This window comes from Perna viridis, chromosome 2, assembly GCF_037379345.1.
Source record: "Perna viridis isolate PV_CMFRI_1.1 ecotype Kerala chromosome 2, ASM3737934v1, whole genome shotgun sequence".
NCBI classification, from domain to species: Eukaryota; Metazoa; Mollusca; class Bivalvia; order Mytilida; family Mytilidae; genus Perna; species Perna viridis.
Genome location: NC_142446.1, coordinates 58,710,663 through 58,737,037, shown reverse-complemented (window position 1 = coordinate 58,737,037; position 26,375 = coordinate 58,710,663). Strand labels below are relative to the sequence as shown.

Sequence of the window (26,375 nt, the reverse complement as noted above, 5' to 3'; positions counted from 1 at the left end):
ACTCATACGTTATGCCAGAGCTTGCCGAAACTACGCAGACTTTTTGTATCGCGCTAGAACTCTAACAAATAGGCTCCTGGAACAGGGTTATGTTGCTACAAGATTGAAGTCATCACTACAGAAGTTTTATGGTCGTCATCATGAACTCGTGGATCGTTATGGTGTATCCATCAGCACCATGAAAACTGATTTATTCAACGGGTCATAGTTTTCCTTTCCTCGTTTGTCTACCCCGGACTTGACCTTTTTATGAGCTACTCGGCGGGTGTTTCTAGAAAAGCAGAGGACGCTTCCCCTACAGGTGCACCTGGTCCATGCTCCCAGTTTTTAGTGGAGTCCGAGTTGCTCATTTACTTTTGTTACTTTGTATGTATGATTTTAGTTACTTTATGTTCTTTGTTGTGTATGTCTGTTTTCCATGTCTGCTCTTTGTCCCTGGATTACATTCTTTTGATTAGCGCTATAACCTTGGTTCCCTTGATTACTCTTTCTAAAACTTTCCACTGTCTGTCCGCGAATTGGTAAAGTATATGTACATTTCTAAGATAGTGGATCAGATTTTTATTATTTATGCATTTCATTGGCACAATGAGTATTGACTTTGACTTTTTGACAAAAAAATGAAAGGATTGTTCAAGTGGTTATGTTATCTCCGTTTAAACAAATCAAACAAAGGGCATTATAATACAACATTCTTTGAACCGTCAGAGCATAAAGTCCATTCTCGATACTCTCAATTTTCACCCGAGTGCCCTTTTCTCAGATTAGTTTGCCACCTGCATTAGAATGAAGATATTTCAATATTGGTATCCTATAATCTTGATTTGATAGTCGCAATAATAGTTGTGTAATGTCGCTAGTAAATGTTACATCAAAAATTTCAATACAATTTACATTTATCTTCTAACCTTTTGAAAATCACATGCAATAATCGGAATAGGACCATGGTGTAAGAATATCTTTTTACAAATCACCTTGTCCAGTAGAACTGTCTTTAGTTCTAATTCAATGATGTGGCGTTAGTCGACTCTTGGATTTAGTTTTATTCAAACAAAATAATAGAAATTTGACTGATATTACTTTGTAGTATTTGAATTTCAAAGTGTAAAAATGAAAAAAAGAAGTAACAACTAAAGTAATAAACAGAGTAATAAAAATATCAGGAACTTTACGATTAAATCATGTTTACTTGCGGGGACAATGATTGCGGAGATAGTGGTTATTGATACTTTTAACAGCTAGATTTACATAACATTTTCTAAAAAAAAATATGTAACAACCGTCTTGTCAAATCACTAAGAGGATGTACAGGATTATGTGTACATATCCTGAAATATGGTAAATTAATTTATTGCAAGCTACTGTAAGGTAAGTATTATAGTAAAATTGAAATATAACTATAAAACCATTTTTTATTTTTTCACTCAATAGATTGTCATTTGACTTTTGCCATACAGAGTCTGATCTTCAAAATATATATATGAAAAGTACCCCGATGCAATACTTCAACGCTTCGATATGATCTCAATACTTAGTTTTTATCATAATTTTGGACTTAAATATAAAACTTAGACATTTTGATTTTAATATAAATAAATAAGTTTTAGGTTAAGTATAAACGTGACTATCATTTAACTCTATATCTTTATGTGAGAAATTGTTGTTCAATGTAGATAAATAATAAACTTCGAATACACGTACAATAAAACAAGGGTGAATTGTTCATCTTACGACGTCCCATCACAGCATCAATGCCCACTCGTCATGGCAGGGCTAACAGATAATAAGTTCGAATAAAATTCTTCTTAATTAAATGAGAAACCTGCACAGATTAAAATATTTAAAGTTTTGTACAAGACAGGTGGGAATCAGGTTTAGATGTCCAAACCTAGCATCAGCTATTTAAACTGATCAAGTTATCAAGTGTAAACAAAAGACAAAATGAAAAGAAAATTTGAAAGAGAAACATAATGAAACAAGACTCAAACATTTGTTTCATATTTCGATTCATCAATTTCGATGGTGACTAGATAAAAAGAAGGATAAATATTATTTTCAGGAAGAAAGAAAATGGTAAGTGAAAGTTTTAGTTATTTCTTCTTAAGTCATAAATAGTGTACATTTATGTATATCATGGTAATTTCACCAGAAAGGTCTTGCTGCGAAGAACCTTAAAATAAATAAGTGGCAGACACTGCGGAGAGTTCCTGGAGTTAAACCCTCTTAGTTGTTAAAAATTTGGACAAAAACGATCAAATGATAGCCTGGAAAACCCATCACCTATCAATGCATTTCTGAATCGTAATCCCCTTCCCAATTTTAAAGAGTTCTGGATCAGCCCTGCAGAATGTACTTTCAAGCAACTTATTTCTTTATTTTAAAGGTTGAGTCAAAGAAAGTCGTGACAAAATTCACCATTTATATATTGGAAGGTTACAATGTCAGCAGTGATATTTGGGATAAAGGCAAGTGGTGTAGTAACCAGATAAATGTAACATATCATATTTTCTTCCAATGTGATTTAATTGTCACTTATAAGAAATATTTGGACAAATTACATTTTTTTTCTTATTTTTTCAATATTTTTAAAGTAGAAAATATCTGTGAATATATATCAAAAGAGACACAACATAATATTGTTTTTAGACAATCGGCTAATTATAGAATTCTGTGACAGTAGATCCCAAGAGACATGCAACATAGCTACAGGGGATAATTAAGATATTTATCTAAAGTAATTTCTACACAATTAGTTTATTTACAGATGACACTCCTAACTCCCAACTCGTTTTCAATGTTCCTCAATCCACTGAAAAAGTGTTATACACAATACTTGCCGATGCTAAAGACAACCCAGTTTGGAATGATGTTTTAACCTTCCATGTGAACGCTAGAGACGAACAGGAAATACGATGTGGTAATACTAACAATATTTTACACATAAGTTGTTAAAAATATATTTTGGGTCAGGTACGGAATGAATTTCCTGTTTTGCGTTTTACAATAACCCTTTTAGTTACCAATACAGTGAAATCTTTCTTAAATGAACTACTGTTTGGACTATAGAATTCGCTTTAGACAAAAGTTTGGTTTATACATTTAAACTGATACACATGAACTGCAAAAAGTGCCTTAGACAGATTTTCGGTTTATTCAGAGTTCGGTTTAGACATATTTTCAGTTTATTCAGAGTTTGGTTTAGTTAGTTTTTGGTTTATTCAGGGTTGGTTTGGCTAGTTTTGGTTTATTCAGCGTTGGCTTAGTTAGTTGGTGGTTTATTCACGGTTGGTTTAGCTACTTTTGGTTTATTAAGGGTTGGTTTAGCTAGTTTTGGTTTATTCAGGGTTGGGTTAGCTAGTTTTGGTTAATTCAGGGTTGGTTTAGTTAGCTTTTGGTTTATTCATGGTTGGCTTATTTAGTTTTTGGTTTGTTCAAGGTTGGTTTAGCTACTTTTGGTTTATTCAAAGTTGGTTTAGCTAGTTTTGGTTTATTCAGGGTTGGTTTAGTTAGTTTTTGGTTTATTCATGGTTGGCTTATGTAGTTTTTGGTTTGTTCAAGGTTGGTTTAGCTACTTTTGGTTTATTCAGGGTTGGTTTAGCTAGTTTTGGTTTATTCAGGGTTGGTTTAGTTAGTTTTTGGTTTATTTATTCAGGGTTGGTTTAGCTAGTTTTTGGTTTATTCAGGGTTGGTTTAGCTAGTTTTGGTTTATTCAGATTTGGTTTCGACAGGTTTTCGGTTTATTCAGGTTTAAGGTAGACAGCTTTCATTGTAAATTGTTTTTTTCTTCTAATTGAAGTCATTTAATAATGTTTTGCCTCTTTGCAAGCATCTTCTATAGTGGCCATGTTCAATAAGACTCTTCAACCTTAATATACACTAGTGATTGATATCTCTGTTTCCCTGTAAATGTATAATAGTGAGACACAATGTTGTAAAATACTTTTTAGTTTTAAACTGATGAAAGTCTTAAGATGGTGTCCATGCAAAAACCAGCCTGTGAGTGGCACACGACCAATTTTGGTAGAAACAAATTATCCATTTATATCACAAATGCACCCATTCTTAAAGTTGAATGTCAGTTTTTATTAAATTTTGATTAAATTAACCATGTGCCACCAATATAATAGGAACTGTGTGGATTCTATACAGACACTCTCTTAAAATTTAAAAAGATAAATAAAAAGTTTTTTTATCGTCATGAAAATATATAATCCGTTTCGAAACTTAAGAGACAATAGATTATTTCCTGGTCAAGAAAACAAAATAAAGAAACAATAACAAAGTATGTTGAAAGTGTAAACAATCACACACAAAAAAGGAGCTAAACAAACAACCGATGTCCCATCTAAACAGATGCATCAGTATGATGAACTTCCTTCGTTTTCTTTTAACTACCATAGATTTTTAGTTAATTAAAAGGTAATATTTCTGGTCCCATGCTGTCGGTAGTCACATCATATACGTCACCAGGTTAACGATAAAGTCCGTCAAAGTTTTATTGTTATCTTTCAAAGCATTGTTAACAATATTGTACTTTAAAGGTCTTTCTAAAGATTCTAAAAATTTTTGTAACATCAGAAAACTGACAAGATGTATCATTTATAACGTTCACAGAAATAACATTACTGGAAGATAGGATTTTCAGAACTGTAGAAAGAGGAAAATTTGTTGGTTTACTTCACGATTTGGGAGGATCTATATCATTTCCTGAGGTATTCTATCAAACTAATCAAGAAATAACCCTAACACTACATTTTGATGCACTGAAAAACAAACGATGGCAATTGACGAAAAACAAAGTGAAGAAGTAAATCTCATCGAATGAAATACTGCTAATATCATAAAATGGGTATGATTTTAGCAACTTTATAATACACTGGATTTAAATGAAATACATGTTACAATATTTTTATCAAACAAAAAACCAACCACAAAATCAGGTTTAAAAATGAATGTTTTTGTATTAATAAAAAAATTCATCAAAACATTATTACAATTATATACAATTAGCTTTGAAGGTAATATCATAGTATTTATGGATATTTCATTATTTGATGAGTTAAACAATCATGCATGGAAAATACAGTAGATGACAAATGATTATTATTTCACAGGGTAGAATTGTAAAGATTAAGGTCGACAGAAAAGTGTAAGTATACTTGCATTATTCGACATTATGAATCAATATAGATATAAAATGTAAACAATTGAACGTTCAATAGTAGCCAATTACAAAACTGAACAAATATGGACTGACAGCATCGATATGAAAGAGCAGACCAAAAGAAAATCAGGCTTAAATGGAATTCTTCATTTCGAAATTCTAGTAGTAATATTTTATCTATGTTGCACAACAGATCAGTCAAAAACAGCCCAGCCTAATATGACAGTCGCCGAATATGACATAGGGCAACTATAAAAAAAAACTAGAACTTCATAGTACAAAATAAGTGGTCGATAAGTGTTTAGAATCTTATTTGTTTTCACATAACTTGGATTCGACAATCCCTTTTAACACCCATTTCATCTCGCAAATGCATCCATTCTTAAAGTTGTTATCTTATTATGTTCGGCGACGGTTATATTAGGTTGGGTTGTGTTTGACTGATCTGTTGCGAAACAAAGATGATATATTACTGCTAGAATTTCGAAATAAAGAAATTTCATATCACAAATACAAATACTCGATTGTTTTGTTTTTGAGTACTTCTTGTATACAACTAATATTTTGATTATGATCTTCCTACATATTTGATTTTAATGCTACTGATGAGAGGTTACTCGTTGAAACACTTGTACAGCATTTCGAAATTTACAACATGTAAAACTGGTATTTGTTGTATTTATAAAGCAAGTTCACATCTTACTTACTTGGAAATGTCGACTGAGAATAAATTAATATAAATAGGAACGACATTTAAGTTCGTCTAACTTGGCTGGAAATCAAAACAAAATATACATCTATAAAAAAAAACCAAAATAACAGAGCACCTGTTGATATAGACAAACACATTATGAATTGAAAGAAAAATCTATATACATCGTAGATTCTTTTCACATTTGTCATGTCATTATGTCCCTTGTAAAATTTAATTCTGTTAACATTTTATGTATCAGTACTGTAAACACCCTAAAATGACTCAATTCAATTTTTATCACATTGCAGCATCCATATAGATTCTGAGAACTCACAGTAAGTAACTTTACTTTTTTTTAAAAACTTTTCGTACAAACGGTATGATTGTTATAATATCTGAAATTATGAAAATGTTATGAAAACAACATTTTTTGTGTAAAAACGTATATTCATTTAAAAATTATACTGATAATGATTATATTACTTTTTTAATAGAATACTGCAGTTAAACTTACAGACTTTTTTGACATTTCAGAATACCAATGTACAACTTGTACAGGGTAAGTTATTCTAAATAAAACGAATGAAGGTAAGTAACGAATGTTGTTATGTGATACGGCCAATTTTCACTCAGTTGAAATGTATAAAGCAATTTATCATACTGAATAATCAAATTTATTATATCCCCAACACCACCCCCAAACTCCAAAAGATATTAATACCCAAAGCATAATAAAGCTTTAAACTAAAACCAGTATGATTTTAACGAGCGATGGACAAAAGAGTGAACAAAGAAAAAAATATGAAGGTCGAAGGACAGTAGATATTGGGTTACAATTAATCACTTCGATTACACTGAGCGCCCAAGTGTTTTAGTTGTAGTATTTTAATTAGCCAAGCTGTCATTAGGAATTTGTCCGAGTTTAAAATTAAGCAAATTGATGTCATTTTAATTATTGTTATTGCTGTTATTAAAGAATACTGCATCATATTGAAGAAGCCCCAGTATTTGTTATTTTTATTAACAAATGCAATTCCATTTGACAATCGGAGGCAATGTGAGGAATTTGATAATAGCTGTAGCATTTGCTGTCTTAATCGTCCCCGAAACACTTGCACACAAAATTCTTAATCGTTTTATTTAACACCATTTGATTTGGTTTCCCATTTCAATATTTTTGGTATTGAGTACTTCTTGAATACGATTTATTTTTGGATCTTGAGCTTCCTAAGTATATGGTTCATACGCTTCTATTGAGAGGTTACTCCTTGAAACGTGTGTATAGCACACAGAAATATGCAATATTTATATAATTGGTATTCTTTGATTTAGTAAAATAATGCATATGTATTGTTTGGTCATGGCATTTGCAAAAAAGTTCCCATTCAATCATGATATAACTGATTAATATATAACTCAGTTGATACTGGTACAGAAAAAAAAAGAAACAGTATATGTTTTATTTAGACAGTTCCTAAACCAGTAAAAGTTGTAAAGATTCAAATCAAAGAAGGAAGAAATATTACGAAAGGAATACGTGACATAGGTATATATATATATATATATATATATATATATATATATATATATATATATATATATATATATATATATATATATATATATATATAAAATACAAACACATAACTATAACTTTTTTTGAAAAGCTTTTATCTGGCATCACCTGGTATGAAATGCAGAAAAAACAAAGCGTTTATATATATATCCTATGTTTATGCAACTAATGATTAAATTAGGATTCGATACATTAATTCTACGCATTGTTGTCGTTTGTTTTTTTTTTCAGTTGCTTATGGTCGTATTTATTGTTTTGGTTCTAAATGTTGTTTGTCTCAGTGTTTATTTTATTTAAAGATAGTGTTTTAATTTATTATCACATTAAAGACAAAATACAACACCAAAAAACTAGCAAAAAGTGGAAAGTAATACACTTAAATAAAATACATGTTAAATATCCACATAAACTTAAAAAAAAAACTCTTGAATATTTTAGTACCATTCTGTGTAAGAATCAGGCAATGAGTGGCTCGTATTTTTTTCTCAATTTGTTTTTTTTGCCTCAAACATATTCAGTACATCTAGAAACAACTAAAAAGTTGAATATATCCTGAACCATCTGTGACTTAGGTATTATTTTACTGCCTATATGGGGAAAATGCGCCGCAATATTTTCTCTGTCATTTTTGTTATAGTGCATTCAAACTAAATATGTCATATCAGTATCTTAATTAAGCAAACTTTATAAAACACTTTGACAGTAATTTATACTGACGAGGTTATAAGGTATAAAAACTTGGTGCCGCATCTTATACACATTTTGCCTGAATATTAGATGGAGAAGTACTTAAATTCTTTATTTTTATAAGTTTTAAATCGTTCTTCGTTTCTTTTGTTTGAGCAGATGAAAAACCAAACATTTTTGTAGAAGTTAGGATCAAGTTTTCAGCAGAAGGAAAGGAACGAACGTCAACGATAGAAACGACAGATAATCCAACATGGAACAAATCCTTAACTTTCCATTACGACCCTAACATAGAGGAAGAAGTCATGTGCGGTAAATTAGTATCTAATTCAAACTTTTACTTGGGGACAACTTCTAACGTAGTTCGATAATTAGCTGAATATAAAAAATACATCAGAAAGAAAAAAAAATATTATAAACGAGGCAGGAATAATCAGGGAAACCAAGCGGAAATAAAAAGAATACATTCCAAGGATAAAGACTAGACAGGGAAAACAGCCACAGAGAACATGAAATAACCAAAATAATACGTAAAAAAACAACAAAAGTAAATGAGCAACCCGGACTCCACAAAAGAACTTGGAGCATGAACCAGGTTCACCGGTAGGATAAGCGTCTTCTGCTTTTCTAGAAACACCAATCGAGTAACTAATAAAATATCACGTCCGGTGCAGACAAAAGAGAAAAAGAATACTATGACACGTGTAACAAATTAGTTCTCATTGTGCATATGGATACACCACAACGATCCAAAAAACATAAATAGCAGTTTGATTTTCAATCTACCGTCAATGCATCAATGTTCATGATACTTACAGTTTTTAGTTGAGTTTTAAATTTTAATTGAGTGGTTTTTTTTTATTTAGAACAAACATTGCTTTCAATGATTCAAGTAGAAGTGATTTTTTTTCTTTATTTTTAAATCTCTATTGGCAGAGATGCGACGGTTGAAATATTGGTTTGAAGTGCATTTTTTGATTATGGAAATCACAATTAAAACTAAGAACACATAAGGACCAATTCATTGTCATGAAGACAATAACATCAGGTACCAAACACTCATAAACCGAAATTATATTAGCTATTTCAAATACCCTAAAAACCTTTATTGTGGACCAGTTTTCCGTAGAAAGGTTTTCTTCAAACGTGTAGTAAGTTTCTCTTGTAGTACCAAATAGTCTATAATTCAGTCTATGTTAAATTACCATCTAAATAATGTTTTATTTTAAGATACATTTTTAACTTTTTCATTTGTTAATGTGGATTTTTTTTCAGAATTTTCCTTAAATTATGTAGACACGAAAAATAGCAAGACCGAAAAAATACTATACCCAGTTACAGCGATTCCGTCTGTCATTTCGTTTGAAAACGTAAGTTTCTCTTTCTACCGACCAATTTAGTATTAAATGAAACTTATGATTACGCCCCGTCCCACCATGATCTCGCAAATTTATAGATTGTGTGAGGTTGTTGAGTATCATGAACATTTTAAGTTTTCGCAATAGTTACTTGCATGTTCTTACAACGCTCCTGCCATGATTCTGTTGCAATTACCATATATTAAGTTATTGTCAAACTCTTACTAGAATGATTGCAATACACCCGACATGACATGACATTTCTATCTCCCCATGGTTTTGAACTTGCTACGATTTACTCGACGGAATTACAACCGCACTCTGACCAAGCTTATTCAACGTTGTTACCACTTTAAATTCATGTTGTAAAATTGAATACTCGTCACCAATAGCCAAGTTTCAGACTCAGTTCACTTGTTCTTCTTAAGAAGTTCATCAAACATCCATGGAGGCAACCGTTAAAATGAAGACTGAATGTTGTTAACCCTCAATCCCCAATTCTTTCATCAATTATTCGTTATTGCCTTATCATAGTCTTCTCTGTTATTCACTCACCTACTAACAGTAGCAAGATTAAATTGCAATATTATGCATATGAACTAAAGCAAAACTGTGTAAGTACTGCGAGGCCTTATTATGGCCATCAATGAATAATGTTGCTAAAAATGTTTTTTTTTAATACTATATTTTTTATGAAGTTTACGTGAATTCTAAAGTAGTGATATGGACGTAGGTATTCTAAATAAGGACGCAGTAACGACTGCACGCGCTCAGCAGTAGTTGTGCACTTGGGTCATTTGCAACGCGCATGATCTGACTATAGTGAAAGGCTGAATAAGTAAGTGGAGAAAGGAGGGGTTCACGGTAAAAACGTTATGATATGGAAGTGGGGTAATATTGCCGTATTTCGAGCCAGAATCGCGTTCACTACGATGTAACCACTACCATGCCAATCCGAATTAGATCCTGCCATGAACGTTCCCACTACGATCAGATTTTGCCACGACCGCACGCAATATGATTGTTTTGAATGTATTAAAAGTTGTTCCACTATTTTCAGGATCATTAAGACCTTCCAACGTCCTTACCTCGATCTTACTTTATATTGTCCATGTTCATCTTTCGATATTCATAAAAATAGTTTTCAAATATCTTTTAATGCCTATCAAAGATTTTGGAGATAAGAACGGTGTATTTTGTGAAACGTTGTTTAGTTGTAGTGCTGAAAAAGGGTTTTATAAATTGCACTGCTTTTAACATTTTTTATTTCAGTTTACTTTTCCTTTTCTGTCTGTTGTTTTCTAAGTTGCCGCGATGTAAAAAAAGGGCATTTAATTAATAAAGTTTTCTTTCGCAATTTATCCTACTGATTTTAAGTATTTGTTACCACATTTTCAGGATAGACATATCATACTGGATGTGCAATACAAAATGTAAGTATATATCGTCATCGTAGGGCAACGTTCGTCACTACTTTTTTGAATGAAACATTTTGTATTTTATCATTTTTTTTTTACTATTTCAGCTTGAATTAGCATGTAAGTGACGAGCGGACTTCCATAGGGACAGATTTCTCGATATACTATGTTTTCACAATGCAAGGTACATCGTACCAACAAAGTTCATCTTATTTTTGTGGCAAGTCATAGATTTGTATATTTTTATTTAGGACGATTATTTCATCTTTTCTTTGAAATTGTTTATTTAATCTCAAAGATTAAATCCATTACTTTTCTTAAATTCCACTTATACCAATTAGGCAAAACTCGGACTTACTGGACGGGACAAAACTATCCGACGCTGAGATTGAGTTCTGTCAAAAGAGGAAACAAGTAGTATTTGAATCGTTGAAGTCAGTACTTGGAGATAGGGCACCAAATGATATCTACCATGTATGTTTTTTTTGTGATTTGATCATATCGTCACGTATAGGCCAAATATATATATATATGTATTTGAATCATTATATATGTTATAGATCAGTTTTAATGATATGATTTTGATATACGTATTGAAAAATGCATACACTATCAATATCTTTCAGATTCTTATGATACAATAAGAACCGGATAAACTATAAACTATCGAAAACATTTACCTAAATTAGAAAACTAACTTGTAAATGATGCCGATTGAAATGGTGGAATTAACCCAAATTGCATATATTTTCGGACTCCCGAGCCCCCATTCCTCACTCTGTTTTCTGAAAGACGCGTGCTTTTTGAAAAGTTAACATGAATACGGAAAAGTGAACAAATCTGTCAAATCAGATATGGTTATTTAAGGTAGAGTATCAAGTAATGACTTACAATCTAACAATTAAGCGAAAGTAGAAACTGTGAAAGGTAAAATTACATATTCTTTATTATAGCACCTGATCCAAATGACCACGAAAGCTATTGTCATTACTATTCATTACTTTTAATTGCATTTTATTCTTAATGTTGTATACTATGTACATATATACAGTACCATATTGTAAACTAGTCCGCGAGCTTAATATGCTATTCTATTTAAATAAAGGAGATTAATATCATTATTATTATAATCATCGGTCGGCGTCGTCGTCTGCAATCTTCTTTTCTGAAGCCGCGCATTCGATTATTAACAACTTTGGGCATCAGTCTCATTTGGGTATTGACTTAACAATTGTTTGTCGATTTTGCAAATCAAGCGTAAAATGTAGCCGCAGTTGTTTTTTTAAACCAGTGGTCAAGCAACCTATTTTTACTTATATCCCAAAAACTATGTGAGGTACTGACAAAAATAAATGTGACTACCCTTCTTCAGCTTGAAGCACTCTAGAAAAGTCTACATGAGGTTGAAGTATGGCGACTCCTTATTTGATTTTTTGCCCTTGAAATTACAATTTTTTGGAGAGGGAGGGGGCTTAGCTTTAACTGTAAAACCGTAATGGAAAGGAAACAAATTCAGTTGTTGAAAAATTCCTATGACGAGGTCTATAAAAGTCTTGCATGGACCAGATTGTGTAAAGAATTCTTATAAGGGTTATTGCTTTTGAAAGACCGAAAATGGTAAATTTTGTGGTGTTTTGCATGAACATCAAAACTGTAATATTAAATAAATTTTGAAACGATTCCCACTCCAAGGTCTACTGAAGTCCTCAAGAGTTTCAGTTGTATGATTCCTCATTAGAATTACGATTGAAAGATAAAAAGTACTATTTTTTACCAGATGAACGTACCAGGCTCTCTAGAGCCCCTTTGTCTTGTACAGCATAAATATTTGACTCACCCCAAACACTTCGTTCTCGTGATTTAGAATTTGATATACGTCAGAAGTTTCATTCATGATACAGATATGAACATTTGTTAAGAACTGGGATATTTTATATATCTGAAAATGTCACCTTTTAAACAGGTACCTAACATTGCAATAGTAAACTCAGGTGGCGGGTTTAGAGCAATGACTGCCGTGGCAGGAGCAATGAATGCTTTTGAGAAACTGGGACTGCTTGATTGTGTCATGTACAATGTCGCACTATCTGGTTCGACGTGGTAAGTGGTTTGTTATTTTTACAAATCAACAACTTCACAGCAAAATAGTTGCGGAGTCCCATTTGTTCTATATTAAAGAGACCTTGGAAAATTGTATCGTATACTATCTTATCAGATCATTTCAACTTTTATATTTATATATTCATTTAAGAAGATGTTCAAGACAAGACTCTTACAATTCATTGTTATGTTTGTGTAAACCATATTACATAAATCTCATATTAAACTTATTTCGTCCTATTTCGAATGAATACTTGACAGACTTTGATGAAATTAGAAATGATTCAAACATATCACTGATTTCAATAGTTAGCATAGGACTCTCTCCTTAAAAAGTGACTGAAAGCTCAATTTTGCTTGACTCATTACTTATTGTTTTTGTGTCATAGGTATTTATTCTCACTGTATACCCACCCACATTGGCCTTACTGTTCTACAAACGTCATTTCTCAGGAAATCAAACAACAATTAATGAAGGCGTATAACCCATTTGTTCTCTCAAAGGTACCAGATCATACACGAGAGATAATTAAAAAATTCGACCTCGGTTTGAAATGGAGCCTTGCAGATTTCTTAGGATACTCTTTAGGGGAACATTTGTTACCAGATGTATGTGTAATTAGTTTTCATCACTCCTTTTAACTTGTATATCACAAACAAAAATATCATTCGTTCAGAATCTTTATTTGAAATTCTGTGTAAAAGCGTTGTTAACAAAGTTTTGTTTCTGTTGTAACCAGGATATCGGTAACTAGGTATATACAAGTCACTACGTGTTCCCGAAAGTTAGTTTTTATCGTTTATTTCGAAGTGATCCGCGAAGGGTATTGCTATTTTATTTTAATTCGCACATTAACATTTGAAAATATACCAAATAAACAACTGTAATTTATATTTTAAAATAATTGTTTTCATTATTGCTTTAAAACTGGATTTTTAATTTGTTCCTTTTTCTGTTTACATGCAACTTTAAAAAAAATTGTTCGCTTCGTTTCAGCGACTTTGTTCGAAATGGAGTAATATCCAGTCCAAAATAGCCGAAGGAGCAGCAGCAATGCCAATAACAACATGCATGAGGGCATACACAACGAGTTCCGCAAAAGAATTCCAAGGTGTTTAATAAGGCAAAAAGGATGAAGCAAAAATTGAATAAGAACAGGAAATCATCATTTTTATCATTAATTATACAAGAAGTACTTGATTTCGCATAAGTTTTTATATTTGACTCAAATTTTCTTGATTGTACATATATTGCAAAGTTTAAGTTTTCCCTCTCCTGTTCTTCTACAAGACTTCGTGAAAGGAAGCAGAGTGATTAAATATGTTTTGTGCGATCATTAGTTTTAGTTAGTTACTGGTTATAATGTTCGGCTTATAATCAATCAAAGTTCCCTCTTATTAAAGAACCGTGTATTGATTCTCATGACTTGCAAGGTGAGTGGAAAGGCTAAAAGTATACATGTAAGTGAATATCAAGCGATTTTATACCGGTATAAAAATAATTTCAATCGAAATTCATTTTTTTTTTTGCATTAAGTTCGGTGGGTAATCTCCTACATGTTACTTGACAACCCAATCAATCATATTTTACAGCACATACCCCTTGTTAAAAATACGCTTATAGTATCGCCTTATGTCATCCCCATTAAAGGTGCTTGTAATTTGGCGGGCTGCAAGTTGCACAATGTATATTATACAACTCTTATATTACAGAATGGATAGAAATATCACCCTTTGAAGTTGTTTTTCCTAAATATGGCGTTGCAATTAAAACCGAAAATTTTACGAGTCGATTTTTCCAGGGGACAATGTACGAACATTTAGAAGAACCTCCGGTACATTTTCTTGAAGGTAAAATTGTTGTTAATAACAATAAAGTAAGATGTGGCATTGCTGATTTAAGACAATAACGATGCTACAATTAAGCCCCGGCTATAGTCTAAAAAAGCACTCTTAAGACTAACGTACACGGAAATCCTTAACAAACCAATCGAAGTTAGTTCTTCGACCACGGAGTAAAAGACTTATTTGCCATACAAAAGTTGTCCACCGAATAAGTCAAGAAGAGACTGTACGAGTTGTGTAATGGATAACTATTTATCCAGCAGGTAAAGTTTTGCACAACAGAACGAATATATTCGTATATTAGTTATTTTAACATTTATTTAGAAACGAAATAATCATCAAATCTATCACTGCAAGCAGGAGCCAATCCTAGTGGAAACTGTCCAGGAGTCGATATAAAAAAAAAGTAAGAGTAATCAAGGGAACCAAGGTTATAGCGCTAATCAAAAGACTGTAATCCAGGGACAAAGACCAGACATGGAAACAGACATACACAACAAAGAACATAAAATAACTAAAATCATACATACCAAGTAACAAAAGCAAGTGAGCAACTTGGACTCCACGTAAAACTGGGACCAGGTGCACCGGTAGAGTAAGCGTCCTCTGCTTTTCTAGAAACACTCACCAAGTTGCTCATAAAAAGTCAAGTCCGGGGTAGACAACGAGGAAAGGAAAACTATGACGCGTTGAATAAATAAATTTTTATGGTGCAGATGGATACACCATAACCATTAACGAGTTCATGATGACGACCATAAAACTTCTGTAGTAATGACTTCAATTTTGTAGTAATTATTGCCTTTTCTGTAAATTATTCAATTTAAATATATCATGCTTCAGGTGTTTGTGGCAGCGGATATGTGTCTCAATTAGACAAAATTCCAAACAGGTTTAACGAACAAATACGCGGTAAGCATATAATAAATAAGCATTCAAATAATTGAACGGACGTTTTTGTATTTTCACTTTTTGGAATAGTAAGAAATTCAAATTATACAATATTTTCACATCTTTATATCCGTCTAAAATAAAAGGAGTTTTATATAACATTTCAACCAACCTGAAATAAAAGAAAATAAGGTTTTTGAGCTGCAAACGTACTGAACAGATTGTCGAATGAAAATCTCAATGAGAAGGCATTGTGCAGTACTGTGATTAATTTGACAATGAAAGATACAATGATATTAACGAAATGAATGATTTGTGAAATAATTGTGAGTTAAAAAACATAGGGCTTGCAAGTTCTTTTATAGTTCTTTTCCTCTTTCAACTTGGTCAAAATTATTGATCCTTAAAAATTAAAGATAGATCCTCCCGTACCCTCTTTACATATAGATTAAAATCATCATATCCTGGTATATTAATAACAAAGGTAATAAAGCTTACAAACTTCGTAAAAAGTATGTTAATATGTTATTCTTCCTTTTTGTATTTTTGAAACAATGCAATTGTAACATTTATATAACTTAAAAAGGGGGCAACTACAATTTCATGTTTAACATGTGAAGTACTCAAGTAATGACTTTATCGATGATGTGCCGCCATGTTCTTAAGAGAGGGTGGTGTTTAAGCCAACAGGAATATGCGAGTCTGCTTAGAAAACCATGTATGTTCCTAAATTAAAAGTTAAAAATTAAAATCAATCACTTCAGAATACTTACGCCATATCCCATTACAGTTTAAGAACCAAAAACTCACAAAGAAAGAAAATACTAGACAAGAAAGGAGAGACAGAAACAGAAAACAAAACAAACCAGAAACCACGTCTCTTTTCTTTCTCAATACAATCGTTTAGTTGTTCAGGTCATTTCACATCAGAAGGAGGAAATATGAGGAAATACATTAAACCAGTTAATATGTTTTCATGGTGAAGATGGGAAAATATAAGATAGTCCGTGAATGTTTTTATCTTGGTCGAAAATTACACTCATTGAAAAGTGTTTCTGTCGGAACTTAAGCCGATACATAACACCATAAAACATCGGTTAGAAGAATTATGGAATGAAGGTTAGAAGAAATGTGAAGATCTGGTTTTAAAGTGCAAAATATATATTCTACGATTGGTATTATTCACCAATACACATACAATTATCCTTTCATTATATAGTCATTCATATTTAAGACATTTTTATTTTCGTGCTTGTATGGATACAATATATTTTAGACATATATTTGATAAAGTACAAGTTCTAACATCAATCAAAACTTCATACTTGAACTAGTACAGTATACTTAATTAACGCCACTACGTTATTCAAGTAATCGGGAAACAGAATTATGATCAGGTGAATTGCACTTCTATAGACGAACATCTTTAATGTCAAAGGGTGAAAAGCTAAACTGTGCCGACTGTGTCGGAAAAAAAGTTATATATGTTACAACAATAACGGAAACCCCTAATAATTAGAGCACTGATTTATTTCTTTTTATTTTCACAGTTAAATATGAGAACCATCCATGGTTTTCAGCATTAATCTCTAGCCTGGAAAAGAAACATCTGCATATCAAGAGGTATGTTAAATAAATGAATATTCATATATTAATTACCTACGCGTGCTGTTAATCGGAGCCATTTAAAGATTGCACAACACAATATCTTCAGTCGTTTTCGAATTGTTTTACTCACTTCATTCCTAAAAGGACAACAAATAAGAAATAACATAAACTATTGGGTACAGTTTTGTCACTATCTAACATGTTCAACATTGCATTCCATAGATGTAGCTTTGAAATTTGCGGGTTTTTCTTGTCGTTAACAATGTAATTTTTCGTCTTTGCTTGATTTGAATTTGAATATAATTGAATGCTTTTTTATAGTGATAGAGGTGTCCGTCCTTCTGTCCGTTCGTGAGCAATTTTCAGTTTTTCTAGCTAGTTGGTTTATATTGTCATGATAACGAAAATAATTGTGGCTTTTTTATTTCTTAATGTCCTTTTTTACATACACTCAAAAGTAAAAGTGTATTTTTGTGTCCATTAAAGAGGAGTAGTTTCCACAAATAAAATCAATCGTTCGAAACATACAATTTTGTATACAATATAATTTTTCATATTACAGTTCAATTATTGAGTACCTTGAATCGAGAGAAGTTCGGACATCCTTCATCCCAGATATATTGCATCGGTGTTATCTAGAACCCATATTCCATCCAACATTTAATCCAGGTTTGCAAGATATTGATGAATAACCTAATGTGAAGCAGGCATAAAAATACACCTCAATATAACTGAATCAGTACAAATTGTACTCAAATATGCGGAACATCCAATATTAAATAAATGGTTATTTATATTGGGGTTTTTGACAGTATGTAGACCAGAAGGTATTCCCGAAGAAATTTCTTATATCTCCCAAAGCGACTTACCACTCCATATACTGTCCTTTGACCCAAAGCGTGTTTTATATCACACATGAAGAAGGGATATGAACAAAGTCGTCAGCAATAAAACAAATATACAAAACTACGCAGACTTTTTGTATCGCGCTAGAACTCTAACAAATAGGCTTCTGGAACAGGGTTATGTTGCTACAAAATTGAAGTCATCACTACAGAAGTTTCATGGTCGTCATCATGAACTCATGGATCGTTATGGTGTATCCATCTGCATTTATTCAACGGGTCATGGGTTTCCTTTCCCGGTTTGTCTACCCCGGACTTGACTGTTTTATGAGCCATTCGGCGAGTGTTTCTAGAAAAGCAGAAGACGCTTACTCTACCGGTGCACCTGGTTCATGCTCCCAGTTTTTAGTGGAGTACGAGTTGCTCATTTACTTTTGTTACTTTGTATGTATGATTTTAGTTACTTTATGTTCTTTGTTGTGTATGTCTGTTTTCCATGTCTGGTCTTTGTTCCTGATTGCATTCTTTTTCCAGACATGAAAAACAATCATACACAACAAAGAACATAAAATTACCAAAATAATACATACAAAGTAACAAAAGAAAATGACCAACTCAGTCTCCACTAAAAACTGGGACCATGAATCAGGTGCACCAGTAGAGTAAAAAAATTTTATATACAAATAATTTGCAATAAAGTAAACCATTTCCTTTGTGAAATGTTTTTTATACGAAAGCTTTTAAATGGAATTACATTGTTTAAACACAACTATTTGATTTTTATATATTGCAATAGATTGCTCGATCGTATTTCATTATATGATATATCATTTGAAGTTAATCTTTATTAGCAATTACATTTTAGAAACAAATGCCAAAGCGTCAAAGGTATGGCGGCAACTACCTAAGACAACTAATGATATGTCTTTAATTGATGCGGGATTAGATTTCAATATACCACACCAAGTAGTCATGAATCCTAAAAGAGAAGTTGATCTCATCATAACCTTTGAATGTTCTCACAGAGGAAGCGATCAGAACCAACCATTTGAGGTAATTGAAAAAAAAATCTGATAATAATGTTTTGTTATTTCGGAAAGGACATAATGTTGTCCACCGTCAGTCTTATATTATAAATACAAACACCCATGTAGCAAATTTCATTTCATATATATCATCATACTTATCACAAAGTATCATTAATTATTTGAAAGTAGACAGTATAATCTCAGATAAGAAATATGCTCTGCAGATGTATGTTGGTGCTTGTATACGCGCCAATTTTTAATATGTTTCAAAGAATCTGTTAAACCCTTTAAGACAATAGTCAATATTTCTAAAATTTATATGCTCCCTTTTTATAGGAGAAAATTCAGGGGTATTCGGATCGAACATTAAGAAATAAGGACATTATCAATGGATAACGTCTAAACAAAGAATGTAGATACACATAAAACGAAAAATAATAATGGACTCAACTAAAACATGCATGGACCATGTGCACCGGTAAGGGTAGGCGACCTGTACATTCCTATAAACACTTGGGAGGTACTCCTAAAATGTCACGTCCAAAGAATAGTAGAAGAAAGAGGAGAATTATGAGATAGTGAATAAATCGGTTCAAATAGTGCCGACGGATACAGCATTATGATCATCGAGCTCATGATGACAAGCATCAAATGTGTAGTGCTGACTTTAATCTTGAAGTAACATAAACATGTTGTATAAGCATTATTATTATATGTCTATCAGAATATATAATCTCCGCTTTTCTGCAAGCTCTGACAAAACGTATGAACTGTGTATTGAAAGCTTTATACGCAGGTGGTAAATGGATTTTCTCACGCACGAAAAGTTTGTTTGTTTTGTTTGTTGGGGTTTAACGTCCGAGCAGCAATATTTCAGCTATATTCAGACAATGAACATGAAATGATGAAAAAAAAAGGATGGGTCACAAGGATAATAGGGCCGACAAATTTTGATTGCCACTGGAAAAAGGGGGGATGGGTAAGGTCGGGCAATTTAGCCTCCTGTGGCGGAGCGCAAAGGTTCCTACTCCTATCGAATACCACAGCAGGGTTCTTTAACGTGCGAGGAACGTGGCATCTTTCCCAACACGGTGCACCACTATGGTTTGCGGTCAGGTTTTCCGTATTATAGCCTGACAACCCCAGCATGTAACATGCCAGGTGTACCCCATTCCACCACCTGGGGCACACATCCCAGTTGCTCTGTGGGCAGAGCGCCTAGCCCCCGGCTAGGTTTCTGAGCACTATTTAGTCGCCTTTTACATCAAGCTTAACGCTGCTGCAGGCCTATTCTTTTGACACCCGGACCTGCACGGGGCCGCACGAAAAGAAATTTGACGATACGTAATGAGGAAACTTGAATTTTTTAAGACAAAACGTCATCTATATAGCGGAAATCTGGAAAAACGATGTACCTTCTTTTCGGAAAGAAAATTAGAAGAAAACACCAACTTACGTTGGTGAATTGGAGAAAACGGACAAATAAAAACAAGTCAGGTGCGAATCAAATATAAAAAAAAACGCAGAAATGACTTTTTTTTAAAATTTTGTCATAAAATATCTATGGAATTATTCTGTTTACATGTAAGAAAAAAAGTTATATGAACATTTGAAATTATAAAGGTATAACATTTCTTTTAACCCCTACCAGGAGCTCCTTGCAGCAGAAAAGTGGGCAAGATCTCGAAATATCAAGTTTCCACCTATAGACATTAATGAGGAAGAGGAAGTTCGAGAGTTATATATATTCGAAGACAAAGACGATGTAGAATGTCCAGTTATTATGCATTTTGTGTTGATCAACAAAGAGTTCCGAAATTTTATACGACCAGGTAGTATGATTAAAGTTATTTTATCTTCTTTTCAAAAGTTAAAATTCAATTATGCATATCTTAGCCCCCATGAATGTGATTTAGCAACCTAGAAAAAATGCCCTTTTTAACACTTAATTCACTGTTTTTAATTATAACTAAATTAAATAAATCATTATATTTAAACTTGCTTCAATTGCATTGAAAATTCTCTCAATCATTCATTTTTTATGCAGATTATGTTTTATATTTTGTGTCAATATATACTTTGTTTAGTTGCAAGGATGAGGTAGTTTCTAGACAATGGAATGATAGTTCGTAAATAATAATATATTCCATTTAATTTGAAAATGACATTTAAAAATTATGTGCCCTGTACTGCCTGATTCTTACACAAAATGTATTTATTTTTTTCAATAGAAAAATAAGTTTTATTTTAGTAAATCGTGATAAAAATCAGCGACGTTCTTCATATGTAGGGAATCTTAAACATGAATGTCTTCGTCCACGTATGAATACTGTTGACATGTGTCGCGGAGCGTGTAATTGTTACTAGTTCATTAGTCGATTATACTCGCTTGCAATATGTCGGATGCCGCTGGAGGAACAGGACATGTTTACCCTTCCGGAGCACCTGATGTCACTCCCATTAACTATGGGAATTGATATTGCAAGCGATTTTTTTGTGTGACGTCTTGTTATCCTTATCTTCATTTCTTTAGGATAATCTTTTTTATTCGATTCGCTATATTGTGTTTGTAGATCGTCTATATTTCATGTGTTCACGTTTAGGCCAAGTTCTTGGATTTTGATGTATTTGAATCATTTCTACCGATATGTGTTAAGTTGAAAATGATGTAATTTAAAGCAACTTTTAATGCGGGCGCATCGCAGTTGTAATATTATGATTATTATTATTTGAAGGAAAAAAAGAGAAGCAAACAGTTATATGAAATTACACACTTATAATAGTATATAAATAATTGCAATATCAAGTTTTTTTTTTAAATGTAACAAGTGTGGACACAGACTGGTATTACCCGAAGGGCAAGTATGGACGCATACTGGTATTGCCCAAAGAGCAGATTTGAACATACATACGTTTTGTCTTGAACTCTTTTGCATTGTCGAGAAAACTCCTCCATTAATTGTTATCAATAATTGAATCATACACGTACATGTTGATAAATATCCATTAACATCTACTGATATCAGTAAATGGGGAATAAACTCCACAATGGCTTACCATAACCATAAGACAAGTCATATACATATTACAATGCTTTTTTCTTGAAGGTGTACTTGCATATGTTGAACTTGTCCATTTCTCTTTATGTAGGTTAGCTTGATAAAATTTGTTGCTCTAATTGTGGACTTTCAGTTTTTATTTAATTTACAGAAACCAACAGTGAGGTATCTGTCAGTTACATGGATGGCCCTATTTTTAAAATGGTTGGGGCCATGACTCCAAATTAAATAATTAAATAAATTCCTTTAGTAATTAAAATAAAAATTTCATTAAAAAAACATCATAACAATTGATCAACCATAACTAAAGTCATCGCACGAAAACCAAGTGAATATGGACGACGACGAAACGGACATCGCTGTCAGCATCATACCAATATACATGTACGATCGCAATTATATTACGGTGACACTATTATATTGAATATATACATATGTATATGCAGATTACAGGTTTGGACATTTCTAATTCCCTAAAAAGCCTGTCAATTGCTCTTCCATAGGACCAAATTAGTAGTGTGTGATTTGCTATGAATTTACCTCTTCGTTTTTTACATTCGTCCTAGTTAAAACAATTCTCTAGCAAAAGAGAATAAAACTGCATAATGGAAAAATTTCTCAGTTACAGTCATGTACTCAACAGAAAACATTCGAAATTCTTATGAAACAAAATTACAATACCAGTATACGAAGGACTTTAAGGCTAAATTCATCGATACTGGCTCACAGCTAACGCTTCAAAATTAATATTTTAACTAAATCTTATATGAAACAATTTCACAAACTTCTAAAAAATCATATACATTTGTACCCTAAAAAATGTTTCCTTTGGCAAAAACTGTATATTACAGTACTTGGTTTGCAGCTGTATACAATATATCCAGAGGCACTGCCAGTATCATTTGGTTTCAGAACCTACATAACCTTAATGTACATTCAGCACTTCACACCACTGTCATTAACTTTTTTAGAATCTCTACTTCATTTAATCCTGTAAATCTTTTTCACAATTTAACAAAACTTAGTTATTATTACGTGTACAATATTTAAGTATGAAGACTAAATTATATTTTTATGTACATGTACAAACGTTACTTTATTTGCTAGAAGTCATAAACAGAAAATGGTTAAATTAAAAATCATGTTAAGAGCAAAACAAACAAATCATTGGAGCTCCTTAGGGATGTACTTACATGTACACTGTACTTTTACGTGTACATAACCCCTATATATATATATATATATATATATTGTAGAATCCCCGAAACTTCACGTAACAGTAATGGGTAGCTAATGGAACTACCCCAACTTAACAGAGTGTGCTCTTGGCCGTGGATAATCCCAATTTAGGATTCGGCGCTTGAGATATTTTTCGTTTTGACCGACACCATAAAAAAAAAATATCTCCAGCGTCGAATCCCAAATGGGATTAGGTCGTGGACTATGTCTATTACATGTTTAGTCTTTGCAGGTATCCTAATTTGGTGTCACTATGACTTATTTTGTTTCAAAATTTAAATAAAAATGAAAATAAATCCCTCTACATAAATCCGACTCTACAAAATTTTAGAATGGTGATCGGAAACATAACGTTATTTTTTGCATGGAAAGTTGATTTTATTCCAAATAGTATTTCGCTGGGTATAAGATTAAACAAATGCTGTATGCTGTACAGCGTGCGGATCACAAATTGGATCACTAGGTTACGGATCGACATTAAATTACGTGTGGTGCTATTAATGAATTTAATGAATGAACGTGGTCACATGACAACTAATTTTCCCGGATACACCATGACCTACATTCACTGGTATGACTATGCCGGGGGACTGTGTAAACGCTTTGATGCTTTACACCGTCCATTCGGGCCCCTAAATGATAGCCAATGACTTTAAGAAACCCCGCAGTCCGTCTTGTGTTTCAAATACCATATATACGTGCAAACCGGGTCTAACAATATTGAGTATATCTGTTAGCACGAAAACGACAATTAAACCAAGTATAGGAACAGTCAGCTGATGGTTAGCGTCACTCAAATCGTGCAATTGATTGGCTAACACTGTGTTACGAAAGATTTTGAGAGATTTTAGTGGTTTATATCTAAAAAGTCCGTAATATTATCTGCTCGAAGCCACGATATCCTAGCTTTATAACACACGAAATGAAAGATGCAACTGATATACGGAAAGTGCTATCATTTTCAACGTTAGTGTTATCGTGTTATTTAATTAGTTTTTTTCCTGGATGTTGTCTCGCATTATTAAAGTTCTTATTTAATTTTATTACTAGTTTATGAAATATGATTCGACAAAAGTATTTAAAAACTATGTACATTCTTTTCACGTGATGAAAGCCGATTTTGTACGTATGATTTTTACTACATATATTAGCAATGTAGAAATTTAGCTATTTGCAATTGTTAAGTTCAATAGAAATATTTCCGTACCTCACAGACAAAGTCTACAATAATGTCATCTATTTATTTATTTATTTTAAAAAGAAAAGGGCATTGCTTTACTGAGATCATTAATGTCTTGAAAAGAAAACGGATATTAGATTTTCAGACGAACAATTGTCAAGATGGGGAGTAGTATCCACATTACTTTCGAGACTTTGTGAACAATAATCAATTGATCCGTATTAATCTATTAAATATTTGATCATAGATACCTAAATGACATAAATAGTATTTCTAGCAGGGACATTACTGCATGAAATGGTTGACTAACTACATTTCTTTTCATTTTTCCCCATTTTGTTTATGCTTGACATACATGTTGTTTAAAAGACCTGCTTTGTATAGAAACGGTGGAAAATCAGTTAGAAAAATTTTACAAAATGAAAATTATTTCTCCAAATTTTAGGCGTTAAACGAGAAACGACAGAAGATGAAGAGTTCGCTAATTTTGATATTCTCGATGACATGAATAATACGTATGGATCAGGTGTTGGTGTGTACACAGAAAAGGCATTTGACAGGTTACGTAAACTGATGGAATTCATTGTCCTCAACAATGAGGATAAAATCAAGGAAAACATACTGAAAGCCATTGAGAAAAGAAAAAGGGGATTGAAATATCAGAGAGGATATGATTTGGCTAAAGGATGTTTAAGTTCGTAATTCACGGTTTGTGTAAGTCAGTTTTATGAAAACTGAAATTCTAAATATCATTTGTGAATAATACATAGGGGAAAAACGAAGAAAAATTCATATTCTAATCTAACACTTTTCCTGATGGTAATAAACTATGAGCATTTCATGGAGCACATAAGAAAAGAGGGAAGCAGTGTATTTTTTTTATATAAATATGATATATGTACATTACTATTTATTATTACATTAATAAAATATATTCAGAAACACTCTTCGAAGAAGGAACATAATCACTGTATCTGTCCGCTCGTCCGTCAATGGATATACAACACAACCGACTGGTCTAATGAAAATGCATTTTTACGATTTTGTTGCTATTTCTGTATTTATCTTCATTATGGTTCTTTACAGATTTGCAATACTATTATCAACAATCCTTTTATAGGTCTAAATGCAAATTCGGACATTAAAACAGTTTCTTGAAGTAGATCTTACTAGTGGTCAGAATCTTGGGTTAATGGGCCGTGTCCATTTGATGAGGTATTAGAAATGACACTTCTAGTATATTCTGTTTTTTTCCTAATATTTTAAGCTGTCTTACTTATCTACAGTGAGTTGTAAAAAGTTCTTTTGGTAGAAGACCTGTTTATTTTACAGGTTCTTGTTAAAAGAAAAAAGATTTTTGAGTCATAATGAGATTTTAACCATTATTGTAACAAACATTAACTTGGTATGTCTATAGCCATATATATCCCATCTTGTTCTAAGTTTTTGTTATTTCCTTTATGGACTGACATGCTAATAAATTTTATTTCCTATCAAATTCTTCTACTTTTTGTTATAAATAGAGCAGCTGCAATATGTACTGTTTGTAATGTCGTCATCATGCTTACCATATCACACCACATCTCATTGTATTTGTTTCAATAGGGGATTATTCAAATGTGTTTTGTTCTTAACATCATCATTTATCTTTTACCAACAATACGCATGTTCTGTGTATAAATA

General features: G+C 32.3%; 1 protein-coding gene across 1 annotated transcript; it reads left to right on the top strand.

Annotated features, from left to right (window-relative positions):
* The first annotated feature begins 1,302 nt into the window (after positions 1–1,302).
* On the top strand, positions 1,303–25,547 carry LOC148626260 (cytosolic phospholipase A2-like). Its single transcript, XM_088570123.1, has 23 exons — positions 1,303–1,368; positions 2,060–2,073; positions 2,384–2,465; positions 2,765–2,917; positions 4,615–4,712; positions 5,115–5,149; positions 6,167–6,193; positions 6,393–6,417; positions 7,326–7,404; positions 8,281–8,433; positions 9,397–9,491; positions 10,878–10,912; positions 11,239–11,371; positions 12,861–12,997; positions 13,387–13,606; positions 13,995–14,109; positions 14,711–14,848; positions 15,686–15,754; positions 17,284–17,356; positions 17,904–18,010; positions 19,052–19,239; positions 20,866–21,046; positions 25,138–25,547. The coding sequence occupies exons 2-23, from the start codon at positions 2,071–2,073 to the stop codon at positions 25,392–25,394; spliced, it is 2,403 nt and encodes an 800-aa protein (XP_088426249.1). The 5' UTR covers positions 1,303–1,368; positions 2,060–2,070; the 3' UTR covers positions 25,395–25,547.
* Positions 25,548–26,375: the final 828 nt, after the last annotated feature.

Excerpts from the sequence above, each read along its gene's own strand:
- LOC148626260 (XM_088570123.1), top strand. Across the intron at positions 2,918-4,614 it reads CGAACAGGAAATACGATGTG|AAATAACATTACTGGAAGAT; the intron begins GTAATACTAACA and ends TAACGTTCACAG. Across the intron at positions 13,607-13,994 it reads GGGAACATTTGTTACCAGAT|CGACTTTGTTCGAAATGGAG; the intron begins GTATGTGTAATT and ends GCTTCGTTTCAG.